Source organism: Pipistrellus hanaki (genome assembly GCF_964339955.1).
Source record: "Pipistrellus hanaki genome assembly, chromosome: 2".
NCBI lineage: Eukaryota > Metazoa > Chordata > Mammalia > Chiroptera > Vespertilionidae > Pipistrellus > Pipistrellus hanaki.
This window is the reverse complement of record NC_140504.1, coordinates 186,360,391-186,372,870: the sequence shown is the minus strand read 5'-3', so window position 1 is coordinate 186,372,870 and position 12,480 is coordinate 186,360,391. Positions and strand designations below refer to the sequence as shown.

At 36.7% G+C, this 12,480-nt stretch overlaps 1 protein-coding gene across 4 annotated transcripts in view; it reads left to right on the top strand.

The window, feature by feature from the left end:
* CLIC4 (chloride intracellular channel 4) overlaps positions 1–12,480 on the top strand; it is a 62,221-nt gene that overhangs the window by 35,264 nt on the left and 14,477 nt on the right. For all 4 annotated transcript variants that reach the window (XM_084875138.1, XM_084875139.1, XM_084875136.1 and 1 more), the window contains one exon: positions 12,136–12,242. In XM_084875138.1, the coding sequence (XP_084731264.1) occupies positions 12,136–12,242 (107 nt within the window). The remainder of the gene's footprint in view (positions 1–12,135; positions 12,243–12,480) is intronic.

The window sequence follows — 12,480 nt, the reverse complement described above, 5'->3', positions numbered from 1 at the left end:
CTGTCCCGCCAAGGGCGGAACATCTGGACACCTCGGCGCCTGATCCCCTTCACCCCCTAGCTTCGGAATACCAGGGAAGAACAGCCTAGTTGGGCATATCCGGGGAATTTGCAGGGAGAAAGTGCCTCCCTGGAAACAAGGGATCGGAGCCAGAAGAGATAGTCTGGGAGCCAGCTGGCACCCTGCCAGCTAGAGCCATAGAGAAAGAAGGCCAGAGCAACCAAAAAGACTGGGGGGTCAAACCGGAAACACTGACACCTAAGAGCTGAATTACAAACTGCCCTTTTTTTTTTTTTTTTTTTTTTTTTCCCTTTCTTTTCTTTTGTCTTTTAATTAATCAAAAATAAATGGACACAAATATCTAAGATATAGTCTACTAAAAATTAAGGATTACCTTACAAAACTGAGGTGCAGTGGAAAGCTGGGAACTGCAAGACTGTCTGGTCCGAGAATCAGAAGTGCCAAATACATTAACTGAGGAAGTGAGTGACCAGTACTGGTCATTTTTATGCTAATTTTGCTATACTTTATTTTATTTTCATTTTTTACATCTTTTATTTAATTTTCATTTTTCATATCTTTTACTTAAGAAACAATTTTTTTTCTTTTTTCCTTACTTGATTTTACCTTTTCAATTATTACATTTTTCAATCTCTATCACTATTACTACTGCTATTTTGCAATTTTTTTTTTTTTTTTAAAAATTTTTATTTATTTTTTTTCTTTTCTTTTTTTTTCTCTCTCTAGTACCATTTTATTTTTTCTTTATTTTACATTGGGAGTAACCTTCATTCTATTTTAATCTCTACTATAGCATCATTCAACCCTATCTCAACTCAACCTTTACACTATCACTCTCTTACTAAACTTTACCCTTTAGTCTACAGTTTATCCTATCCCTTTCCGGCTTTAGTTTTTCCTCTATTCTCTCTCTATACCCCCTGCTAAAGCTCTCACTATACTTATAGACCTAAGTTCCAACCCCTGATCCAAGTGTATAAATACCAATCTCTGCACTATATTAACTAGTTAAAAAAAAAAAAAAAATCCATTCTCCCCTCTATCCTTTTCGCATTGTATGTGTGAAGGTTGATTATTGTGAATTTTTATGCCTTTTAGTGAAATTGTTATGCTTATTCCTGTATTGTTATTGTTGCTTTGTATTTTTTTTTTAAATCCTCTGTTTTTGTTTGTTTCTTTTACTTCTGTATATCATAGCCTTACTTAATAATAGTGGATATTGTAGTTTGTATTAATCTCCAAGTTTTGTTACTGGCATTGGCTGGGTCCAGAGGTTTTTCTACGGCAATTTTCTCCCCATATATATAGTTTGTTTCCCATTTCTCTTTTAGTTTGCTTCTTCTCTCTCTTTCTCTCTCTCTCTCTCCCTCTTCTTTTTTTCCCTGTTTTCCAACTTCATTTTGTCATTACTTTTTTTTCTTCTTCTTTTTCTATCTCTTTATCCCTCTTTTTTTTTTTAATTTACTTATTTTTTTTTTTTAATTCTAATTTTATTTTTTTTTTATTTTTCTTTATTTTATTTTTACCTTATTCCTTCTCTCCTATCCCCTAAGTTGCCTTTCTCTAGTGGTCACCTTTATTAGAGGTTATTAATATTGTAAATACATTCCTGTTAAGTGCCGCTTGTGTCGTACCTGGTAGTGTTGTATTTTGTACCTCAAAATCAACGCAGGAGAAGGAATACCACATAACCAGACATCCTGAAAAGAGAGGCCATGGGGAGACAAAAACATAGTCCGCACTTGAAAGAAAAGCAGGCATCACCAGAAAAGGAAGTAAACGAGCCAGAGGTAAGCAGCCTGCCAGAGCAAGAATTCAGAGTAATGATCATAGCATGGCTAAAAAGAATGGAAGAGAAATTTGACAAAAGCCAAGAAGAAATGAGAAAGAACCATGAGGAAATGAAGGAGAGCCATGAGGAACTGAAGAAGAACCAAGAAGAAATGAAAAGTGACATCGCTACCATGAAGAACTCAATAGAAAGCATCAAGAGTAGACTAGATGAAGCAGAGGACCGCATCAGTGAGCTAGAAGATAAGATGGAAAAAAATACCCAAGTAGAGCAACTCCTAGAAAAAAAGATTAAAAAGCAGGAGGAGAGCCTACGGGAGCTTTGGGACAAAACAAAACAAAATAATATTCGAATAATAGGGGTTCCAGAAGGAAAGGAAACTGAGGTAGACATGGAAAAAGTATTTCAAGAAATAATGACAGAAAACTTTCCTGAAATAGAAAAGAAAAAACCCACACAAATCCAAGATGCCCGCAGAGTCCCAAGCAAAATGAATCCCAGAAGACAGACTCCAAGGCACATTATAATTAAATTGGCAAACAACAACGACAAAGTAAGAATCTTAAAAGCAGCCAGAGAGAGACAGAAAGTTACATACAAAGGAACCCCCATCAGACTAGCAACTGATTTCTCAACAGAAACTTATCAGGCCAGAAGGGAATGGGATGAAATATACAAAGTCATGCAAAGGAAGGGTCTGAATCCAAGAATACTGTACCCAGCAAGGCTATCAATCAAAATTGAAGGGGAAATCAGGAGCTTCACAGACAAAAAAAGACTGAAGGAATTTATCTCCACCAAACCAGCAATGCAAGAAATGCTAAAGGGTCTACTGTAAAAATAAAGAAATAAGAAGTGAAGAAGGAACACGGGTATAGAATAAAAATGGCGTCAAATGAGTACCTATCAATAATAACCTTAAATGTAAATGGATTAAATGCTCCAATCAAAAGACATAGGGTAACAGATTGGATAAGAAAACAAGACCCATACATCTGTTGTCTACAAGAAACCCACCTCAGAAAAAGAGATGCACACAGACTGAGGGTGAAGGGATGGAAAAAAGTTTTCCAGGCAAATGGAAATGAAAAAAAAGCTGGGGTAGCAATACTTATATCTGACAAATTAGATCTCAGAGTGAAGGACATAACAAGAGATAATGAAGGTCACTTCATAATACTAAAGGGAACAATCCAACAAGAAGAAATAACCCTGGTAAATATATATGCACCCAATACAGGAGCAACCAAATACATTAAAAAACTGCTAGAGGACATTAAGGGAGAGATTAATAGCAATACAATCATAGTAGGAGATTTTAATACCCCACTGTCACCCTTCGACAAATCATCTAAACAAAAAATCAGCAAAGAAATATCAATCCTAAATGACTCACTAGACCAGATGGAATTAATTGACATCTTCAGGACACTCCACCCCAAAGCCACAGAATATACATTCTTCTCAAGTGCACATGGGACATTCTCAAAGATAGACCACATTTTGGGACATAGGCAAAGTCTCTTCAAATTCAAGAAGATAGAAATCATATCAAGTATCTTCTCAGACCATAATGGCATAAAACTGGAAATTAACTACAATAAAAATAATCCAAAGAAATCAAACACATGGAGACTAAACAGCTTGCTATTAAACAAGGACTGGGTTACCAGAGAAATCAAGGAAGAAATTAAAAACATCCTGGAAACAAATGACAATGAAAGCACAACAATCCAAAATCTTTGGGACACAGCAAAAGCAGTTTTGAGAGGGAAGTTCATATCCTTACAAGCCTATTGCAAAAAACTAGAAAAAATAGTAACAGATGATCTAACTCTACAACTCAAAGAGTTAGAAAAGGAGCAACAAGAAAAACCCAGTGTAAGCAGAAGGAAGGAAATAACAAAAATCAGAGCAGAGATAAACGACATAGAGACCAAAAAAACAATACATAAGATCAACAAAAGCAAGAGCTGGTTCTTTGAAAGAATAAACAAGATAGATGGACCTCTAGCCAGGCTAACCAAGAAACAAAGAGAGAGGACCCAAATAAACAAAATCAGAAATGAAAGAGGTGAAATAACAACAGACCCCACCGAAATACAACGGATTGTTACAAAATACTACGAACAACTCTATTCCAACAAACTGAACAACCTGGAGGAAATGGACATATTCCTAGAAAAATACAAACTTCCAAAACTCAATCAGGAAGAATCTAAAAATCTCAATAGACCAGTGACTTGGGAAGAAATTGAAACAGTCATCAAAAAGCTTCCAGCAAACAAAAGCCCAGGGCCAGATGGCTTCACAGGAGAGTTTTACCAAACATTCAAGGAAGAACTAAAACCTATCCTCCTCAGACTATTCCAAAAAATTCAAGAGGAAGGAACACTTCCAAACTCCTTCTATGAAGCCAGCATCACCCTAATACCAAAACCCGATAAAGACAACTCAATGAAAGAGAATTACAGGCCAATATCCCTCATGAACATAGATGCCAAAATCCTCAACAAAATTCTAGCAAATCGGCTCCAGCAGAGCATCACAAAGATCATACACCATGACCAAGTAGGATTTATACCAGGAATGCAAGGTTGGTACAATATCCGCAAATCTATAAACGTGATACATCACATAAACAAGTTGAAAGATAAAAATCATATAGTCATATCAATTGATGCAGAAAAAGCATTTGATAAAATCCAACACCCTTTCCTGATAAAAACTCTTAACAAGGTGGGAGTACATGGATCATACCTCAACGTAATAAAAGCTATATATGATAAACCCACAGCCAACATCATACTCAATGGGCAAAAACTAAAACCATTCCCTCTAAGAACAGGAACAAGACAGGGATGCCCACTATCGCCACTCCTCTTTGACATAGTACTGGAAGTACTAGCCATTGCAATTAGACAAGAGGAGGAAATAAAAGGCATCCAAATTGGAAAAGAAGAAGTAAAGTTATCCTTATTTGCAGACGACATGATATTGTATATAAAAAACCCAAAAGACTCCATTAAAAAACTAATTGGCTTAATAAATGAATTTGGCAATGTAGCAGGATACAAAATTAACACTAAGAAATCTATGGCATTTCTATACACCAACAGTGAGTTTATAGAAACAGAGACTAAAAAAGCAATTCCATTTACGATCGCACCAAAAAAATTAAGATACCTAGGAATAAACTTAACTAAGGAAGTAAAGGACCTATACGCGGAAAACTACACGACACTGAAAAAAGAAATAGAGGAAGATGTAAACAGATGGAAGAACATACCATGTTCATGGATTGGTAGAATCAACATCATCAAAATGTCCATACTTCCTAAAGCAATCTATAAGTTCAATGCACTCCCCATTAAAATACCAACGGCATATTTCACTGACCTAGAAAGAACTCTCCAAAAGTTCATTTGGAACAATAAAAGACCCCGAATAGCCACAGCAATCCTGAGAAAGAAGAGTAAAGTAGGAGGTATCTCAATACCAGACTTCAAACTGTATTACAAAGCCACTGTTCTCAAAACAGCCTGGTACTGGCACAAAAACAGACATATAGATCAATGGAATCGAATCGAGAACCCAGATATCAACCCAAATCACTATGCTCAATTAATATTTGACAAAGGAGGCACTAATATACAATGGAGTCAAGACAGTCTCTTCAATAAATGGTGTTGGGAAAATTGGACAGATACATGCAAAAGAATGAAACTAGATCACCAACTTACACCATACACAAAAATAAACTCAAAATGGATACAGGACTTAAACATCAGACGGGAAACCATAAAAATACTTGAAGCATCCACAGGCAACAAAATCTCAGACGTATGCCAAAAAAACTTCTTCACTGATACTACCCCTAGTGCAATGGAAGCTAAAGAGAAAATAAACAAATGGGACTTCATCAAAATAAAAAGCTTCTTTACAGCAAAAGAAACCATCAACAAAACAACAAGAAAGTCCACTGTGTGGGAGAACATATTTGCAAATGTTACCACTGATAAAGGTTTAATCTCCAACATCTACAAACAGCTTATACAACTAAATAAAAGGAAGATGAATGATCCAATTAAAAAATGGGCAATGGACCTAAATAGAATATTTTCAAAAGAAGACAGAAGGAAGGCCAAAAAGCACATGAAAACATGCTCAAAGTCACTAATTATCCGAGAGATGCAAATCAAAACAACAATGCGGTACCATCTCACACCTGTCAGAATGGCCAACATCAACAAATCAACAAACGACAAGTGTTGGCGAGGTTGCGGAGAAAAAGGAACCCTCGTGCACTGCTGGTGGGAATGTAGACTGGTGCAACCACTGTGGAGAACAGTGTGGAGTTTCCTCAAAAAACTGAAAATGGAACTCCCATTTGACCCAGTAATCCCACTTCTAGGAATATATCCCAAGAAACTTGAAACACCAATCAGAAAGGATATATGCACCCCTATGTTCATAGCAGCACAATCTACAATAGCCAGAATTTGGAAACAGCCTAAGTGTCCGTCAGCAGATGATTGGATCCAAAAACTTTGGTACATCTACACAATGGAATACTATGCTGCCATAAAAAAGAAGGATTTCTCATCATTTGCAGCATCCTGGATGGAATTGGAGAACATCATGCTGAGTGAAATAAGCCAATCAATGAAAGAGAAACACCACATGACCTCACTCATTTGTGGATAATAAAGAACATTATAATCTGGTGAACCATAAGATAGATATAGAGACAGTATATCAACAAGTAGACTGTCAAGTTACAGCGGGGACGGGAGGAAGATCTGGGGGAGATAATAAATCAACTGAAGGACTTGTATACATGCATATAAGTGCAACCAATGGACACAAAACTCTGGGGAGGGAAGGGTTGTGTGGGAGGGAGGGAGGGGGTAAAAAAAAAAAATCAATAAAATATATTAAAAAAATAAAGAAAAAAAAAAAAAAAAAAAAAAAAAAGAAGAAGCTTTCTCTTTTTTCTTCCATGGGGAAAGTGTTTATGTTTTTGTTTTTAGTTTCCCTTGCTTGAATGAAGGAACTACTTTGCCTCCTCCACCCCTGCCCAAAAAAGCTTTGAAACTTGGAATTTTAACTAAAGCAGGACTATGCACTTGGCTAACTTACTTATAAAAGGATAGAGAAAGCTAGATACTTTTTAAAAATGAGAAATACAGGTAATGAAAATTAAATTTATTTACCTGGATGATGAATATTCTTTTTTTTTTTTTTTAATATGTTTTTATTGATTTCAGAGAGGAAGGGAGAGAGTGTATTAGAAACATCAATGATGAGAGAATCATTGATCAGCTGCCTCCTGCACGCCCCCTACTGGAGTTTGAGACCACAACCTGAGCATGCGCCCTTGACTGGAATCCAACCCAGGACCCTTCAGTCCACAGGCTGATGCTCTATCCACTGAGCCAAACCAGTTAGGGCAACCTCTGATTTTCTAAATAAACTTTCTCTTATAAAAACAAAGTTAAATTTATAAGGATAATTTAATAAGCTGTATAACCAGACTTTATTCTTACATTAGTACGAAAAAGGAGAAAATATATGAAATCTTTCCTAAAATGATGGAAATATTATTAGGTAGTCTACCATTAATACAGAGTAAAGGACTAATCTAAAAGTCTAAATACCCTGGATGCTCAATCCATTCTATGGTTGACACATCGCTTTTATTAACTAGTTACCTTCCTTTTGTTAAATGTTAAAATGATTGTTACAATAATTGAAAATTGTTTTATCAAGCTATCTGCTAAAACTAATAATAATTGATGACTTACTAAAATCTAGTGATATGTTTTTAAATATATTTTTACTGATTTTAGAGAGGAAGGGAGAGAGATATAGAAGCATCAGTGATGAGAGAGAATTATTGATTGGCTGCTTCCTGCATACCCCTATTGGGAATCAAGCCCACAACCTGGGCATGTGCCCTGATGGGAATCAAACCATGACCTCCTGGTTCATAGGTCAATGCTCAACCACTGAGCACACTAGATGGGCTGATTTATGTTTTAACAACACTGCAACTGAGGAGAGGAAAAACGTGTGTTTTAGTTTGGGAAAACTTTTAATTTAGGACTTTGGGGCTGGAAAATAATTACTTTTAGGCAAAATGAAACATTGAGATGGTCTCTTGTAGCTGTAGTATTGTATGCACATGCACATAATGGTTTGTCTTGGAAGGCAAAAACAGGGCATGTTTAACCTGCTTTAGAGACAATGTTTTAAAAATTTTTTGATAGCATTTATTTCCGTATGAATAAGGATATGCTGATTGACAGTCCTTCATTCTTACCTATTCATCAAAACTGATCTCTAAGTGTATTCATATAGAAATGCTCATTACATCCCAGCACTTAGTACAATGCCTGACACATAATAGATAGTAATTAGAATAAGTACCCTCACCAGGGTTGCTCAGTGGATAGAGCATCAGCCTGCGGACTGAAGGGTCCCAAGTTTGATTCCAGTCAAGGGCTTGTACCTTGGATGTGGGCACATCCCCAGTAGGGGGCGTGTAGGAGGCAGCTGATGGATGTTTCTCTCTCATTGATGTTTCTAACTCTCTATCCCTCTCCCTTTCTGTAAAAAAATCAATAAAATATATTTTAAAAAAATAATTAGAATAAGTGATATGTATATATGAATAGTGAATATATACACGATCTGTAATGTAAGCCTGCCTTCCTGTAAGTTATTTTGAGAATTATGAAGTTTATTTCAGTAGAAAAAGTTGGTACAGCTAAATATTGGTTGGGGAAAAGAAGGCTAATTTTGGAAACTTGGCTAGAGAAGGACATAAATGTATTTGGGTAGGCACTTAGGTTTCTTGCACTATTTTTCTGTTGGAATGAGTCAATGAAGGTACTGTATTACCAGTGGTGAAAGCATTTAAGTTGGAAGTTGGTTGTTTTTGTAGTCAAGGGAAACCCAGGGATGCTGAAGAAGGAATTAACTGTTACAGCTCGGGCAGGGAAACAAAAAAAGTGTGTGTGTGGATAAGGTTTTCTATAGATAGGAGCAAAAAACAAAAATACGTAATATGTATATCTAAAAGCTCAGGAAAAATTAATTTACTCTAATTGCTCACTAAAAATACTTAAATAATTTTGTTTATAAGAGAAATCTTTAAGCTTAAAAATTGAGAGATATTGCCAAAACCGGTTTGGCTCAGTGGTAGAGCGTCTGTCTGTGGACTGAAAGGTCCCAGGTTCGATTCTGTTCAAGAGCATGTACATGGGTTGCAGGCACATCCCCGGTAGGGGGTGTGCAAGAAGCAGCTGGTCGATGTTTCTCTCTCATCGATGTTTCTAGCTCTCTCTCTCCCTTCCTCCTCTCTGTAAAATATCAATAATATATATATATATACATATATATATATATATTTTTTTTTTTTTTAATTGAGAGATATTAACAAAGAAAGCTGGAACATATAGATGTTCCATAGATATTTTCTATTCTTCTTGCCCATATAGTATACTGTGTCCAATTTTTATTTATTATTATTATTTTTAAAATTGATTTCAGAGAGCAAGGGAGAGAGATATAGAAACATCAATGATGAGAGAGAATTATTGATTGGCTGCCTCCTGCACGCCCCCTACTGAGGATTGAGCCTGCAACCCAGGCATATGCACTGACTGGGAATGAACCCAGGACCTTCAGTTCGCAGGCCGACACTATCCACTAAGCCAAATCAGCTAGGGCTACTGTGTCCAATTTTTAGAAAATATATTATTTCTTGCATTCAAAATAGTAAAGTGTAAAAAATATGACTATAAAACCTGACCTGAAACCACACCTTGCAATTGAAGTAAATATCTAAAAAATACCTCATCTTCCTTTTTAATTTTAAGAAAAGTGGTAAAAGAGTACCTTAAAATATATAAATAAATCTAAATTAGAGTTCAATATAAGGTATTTTTCTGAAAGCCCATTTTCCAGTGAAGTTTTGGAGGGCCTTTCCTAAAGTGGTCTGAATCTGAATTCCTTCAGCCCTGAGTCCCTAGAGCTGATGCAAGAGGAAAGAGCACCACTGTATGGGAGAACATATTTGCAAATGTTATCACTGATAAAGGTTTAATCTCCAACATATATATACAGCTTATACAACTAAATAAAAGGAAAATGAATGATCCAATTAAAAAAATGGGCAATGGACCTAAATAGAATATTTTCAAAAGAAGACAGAAGGAAGGCCAAAAGGCACATGAAAACATGCTCAAAGTCACTAATTATCCAAGAGATGCAAATCAAAACAACAATGCGGTACCATCTCACACCTGTCAGAATGGCCAACATCAACAAACGACAAGTGTTGGTGAGGTTGCAGAGAAAAAGGAACCCTCGTGCACTGCTGGTAGGAATGCAGACTGGTACAACCACTTTGGAGGACAGTATGGAGTTTCCTCAAAAAACTGAAAATGGAACTCCCATTTGACCCAGTAATCCCACTCCTAGGAATATATCCCAAGAAACTAGAAACACCAATCAGAAAGGATATATGCACCCCTATGTTCATAGCAGCACAATCTAGAATTTGGAAACAGCCTAGGTGCCCGTCAGCAGATGATTGGATCCAAAAACTAAGGTACATCTACACAATGGAATACTATGCTGCCACAAAAAAGAAGGAATTCTCATCATTTGCAGCAACCTGGATAGAATTAGAGAACATCATGCTGAGTGAAATAAGCCAGTCAATGAAAGAGAAATACCACATGACCTCACTCATTTATGGATAATAAAAGAACATTATAAACTGATGAACCAAAAGACAGGTATAAAGACAGTAAAGCAACAAGCAGACTGTCAAATTACAGTGGGGAGGGCAGGGAGATCTGGGGGAGATAAGAGATCAACCGAAGGACTTGTATGCATGCATATAAGTACAATCAATGGACACAAAACTCTGGGGAGGGAGGGTGTGTATGGGGGGGGGCACAAGGTTAAAATATGTACACATAATAATTTAATAAAAAAAAAAAAAAGAGGAAAGAGCAAAGTGTTAAACTTTTTACATCTACTTTCCAACTTGAGGAAAAAATATACGGGTATGTGTATTTTAAATGGAAATACGTAAAATACAATTTGTGTCATTTTTTAAAAGCTGTTGTATCACTTATAACTTCTCCAAGTTATTAGTAACAGCACGATTGAGCACTTGCTAGCGAAATTCCTGAGATTTTATTTTTTTGTTGCTCAGTGCCCCTTACAAAATGTAATATATGAGAGGCTTTGGAAAATCCTGAGTGTAGGGCGATCTGAAGTGAGTGATCTGCCTCTTGCTGTTTTGGTCCCTAACCCTCCGGATGGACAAGATGCTGACCAGCCTAGGCTTTTGCTGCCGCCAGGTTCTCTGGGCTGGCTCAGGGCACCACACACCAAGCACTGGTCTAGCGTCCTATTTAAGAAAGCTCTACAGCTGGAAGAGTGTGAATTTTTTACTTTATTTAATTGCTAATTCAGATATAGAATATTTCCATCATCACAGAAAGCTTCCTTAGCGCCGGGATCTCTTTCTAAAGTGCCATTGGCTGGCACAAGTCTCTGAACAAGTAGACAGTCTCCTCAGCGTTTTAGTTTGTAAAATGTAGGTGGAGGGCGGACACCTTTTGATTGTCAAGAATATTAATACGTGAACAAAAACACCGTGGAGAGCTTTGTTTCCTTTAAAAAAAAAAATCTTAAAAATATCCTAGAAAACTGGCGTGGCTCAATGGTTGAACGTCGATCTATGAACCAGGAGGTTGGGGTTCGGTTCCCAGTTAGGGCACATGCTGGAGGCAGCCAATTGGTGATTCTCTCTCATCATTGATGTTTCTATCTCTTCCCCTCCCTTCCTCTCAGAAATGAATAAAAATATATTTTTAAAAAATATCCTAGCCCTGGACTGTTTGGCTCAGTGGATAGAGCGTCGGCCTGTGGACTGGGGGGGTCCCGGGTTCGATTCCGGTCAAGGGCATGTACCTTGGTTGCGGGCACATCCCCAGGGGGGAATGTGCAAGAGGCAGCTAATTGATGTCTCTCTCTCATCCATGTTTCTGAGTCTTTATCCCTCTCTTTTCCTCTCCATAAAAAGTCAATAAAATACATTTAAAAAAATATTTTTTTAAAAAACCCTACTTTTTATAAAAAAAAAAATTCTAGAAAACAGATTATGGTATTTTTCAGAGTAATAGTAACTGTTAAAAGATGTCTAGGAACTACTAGCACAATGACTTGTTGATTGAGGGGATTTATGCTGATGTATCTTTGGAGGATCTTTAATACATTATCACTTTTCCATTTAGGTACTTAAAGCTTTCGCCAAAGCACCCAGAATCAAATACTGCTGGAATGGACATCTTTGCCAAGTTCTCTGCATATATTAAGAATTCAAGGCCAGAGGCTAATGAAGGTAAAAAGAATGTTTGGATTATCACTGCACAAAAACAACACCCCTATTATGAGGATGATTATAAATGAATACTTTGGGATCCAGACATTCGAATATGTGTTAAAAACTGGCTTTTCCAGTTGATCAGAGATTTGAGGAAAACCAGGTTAAGTCCTTAAATTGCTGTTTTCCTGTGTTTCTAGCTTGTGGGACAGTACTTAGCAGTATAGTAGGTGTGTAGTAAAATGTTTATTGAGAG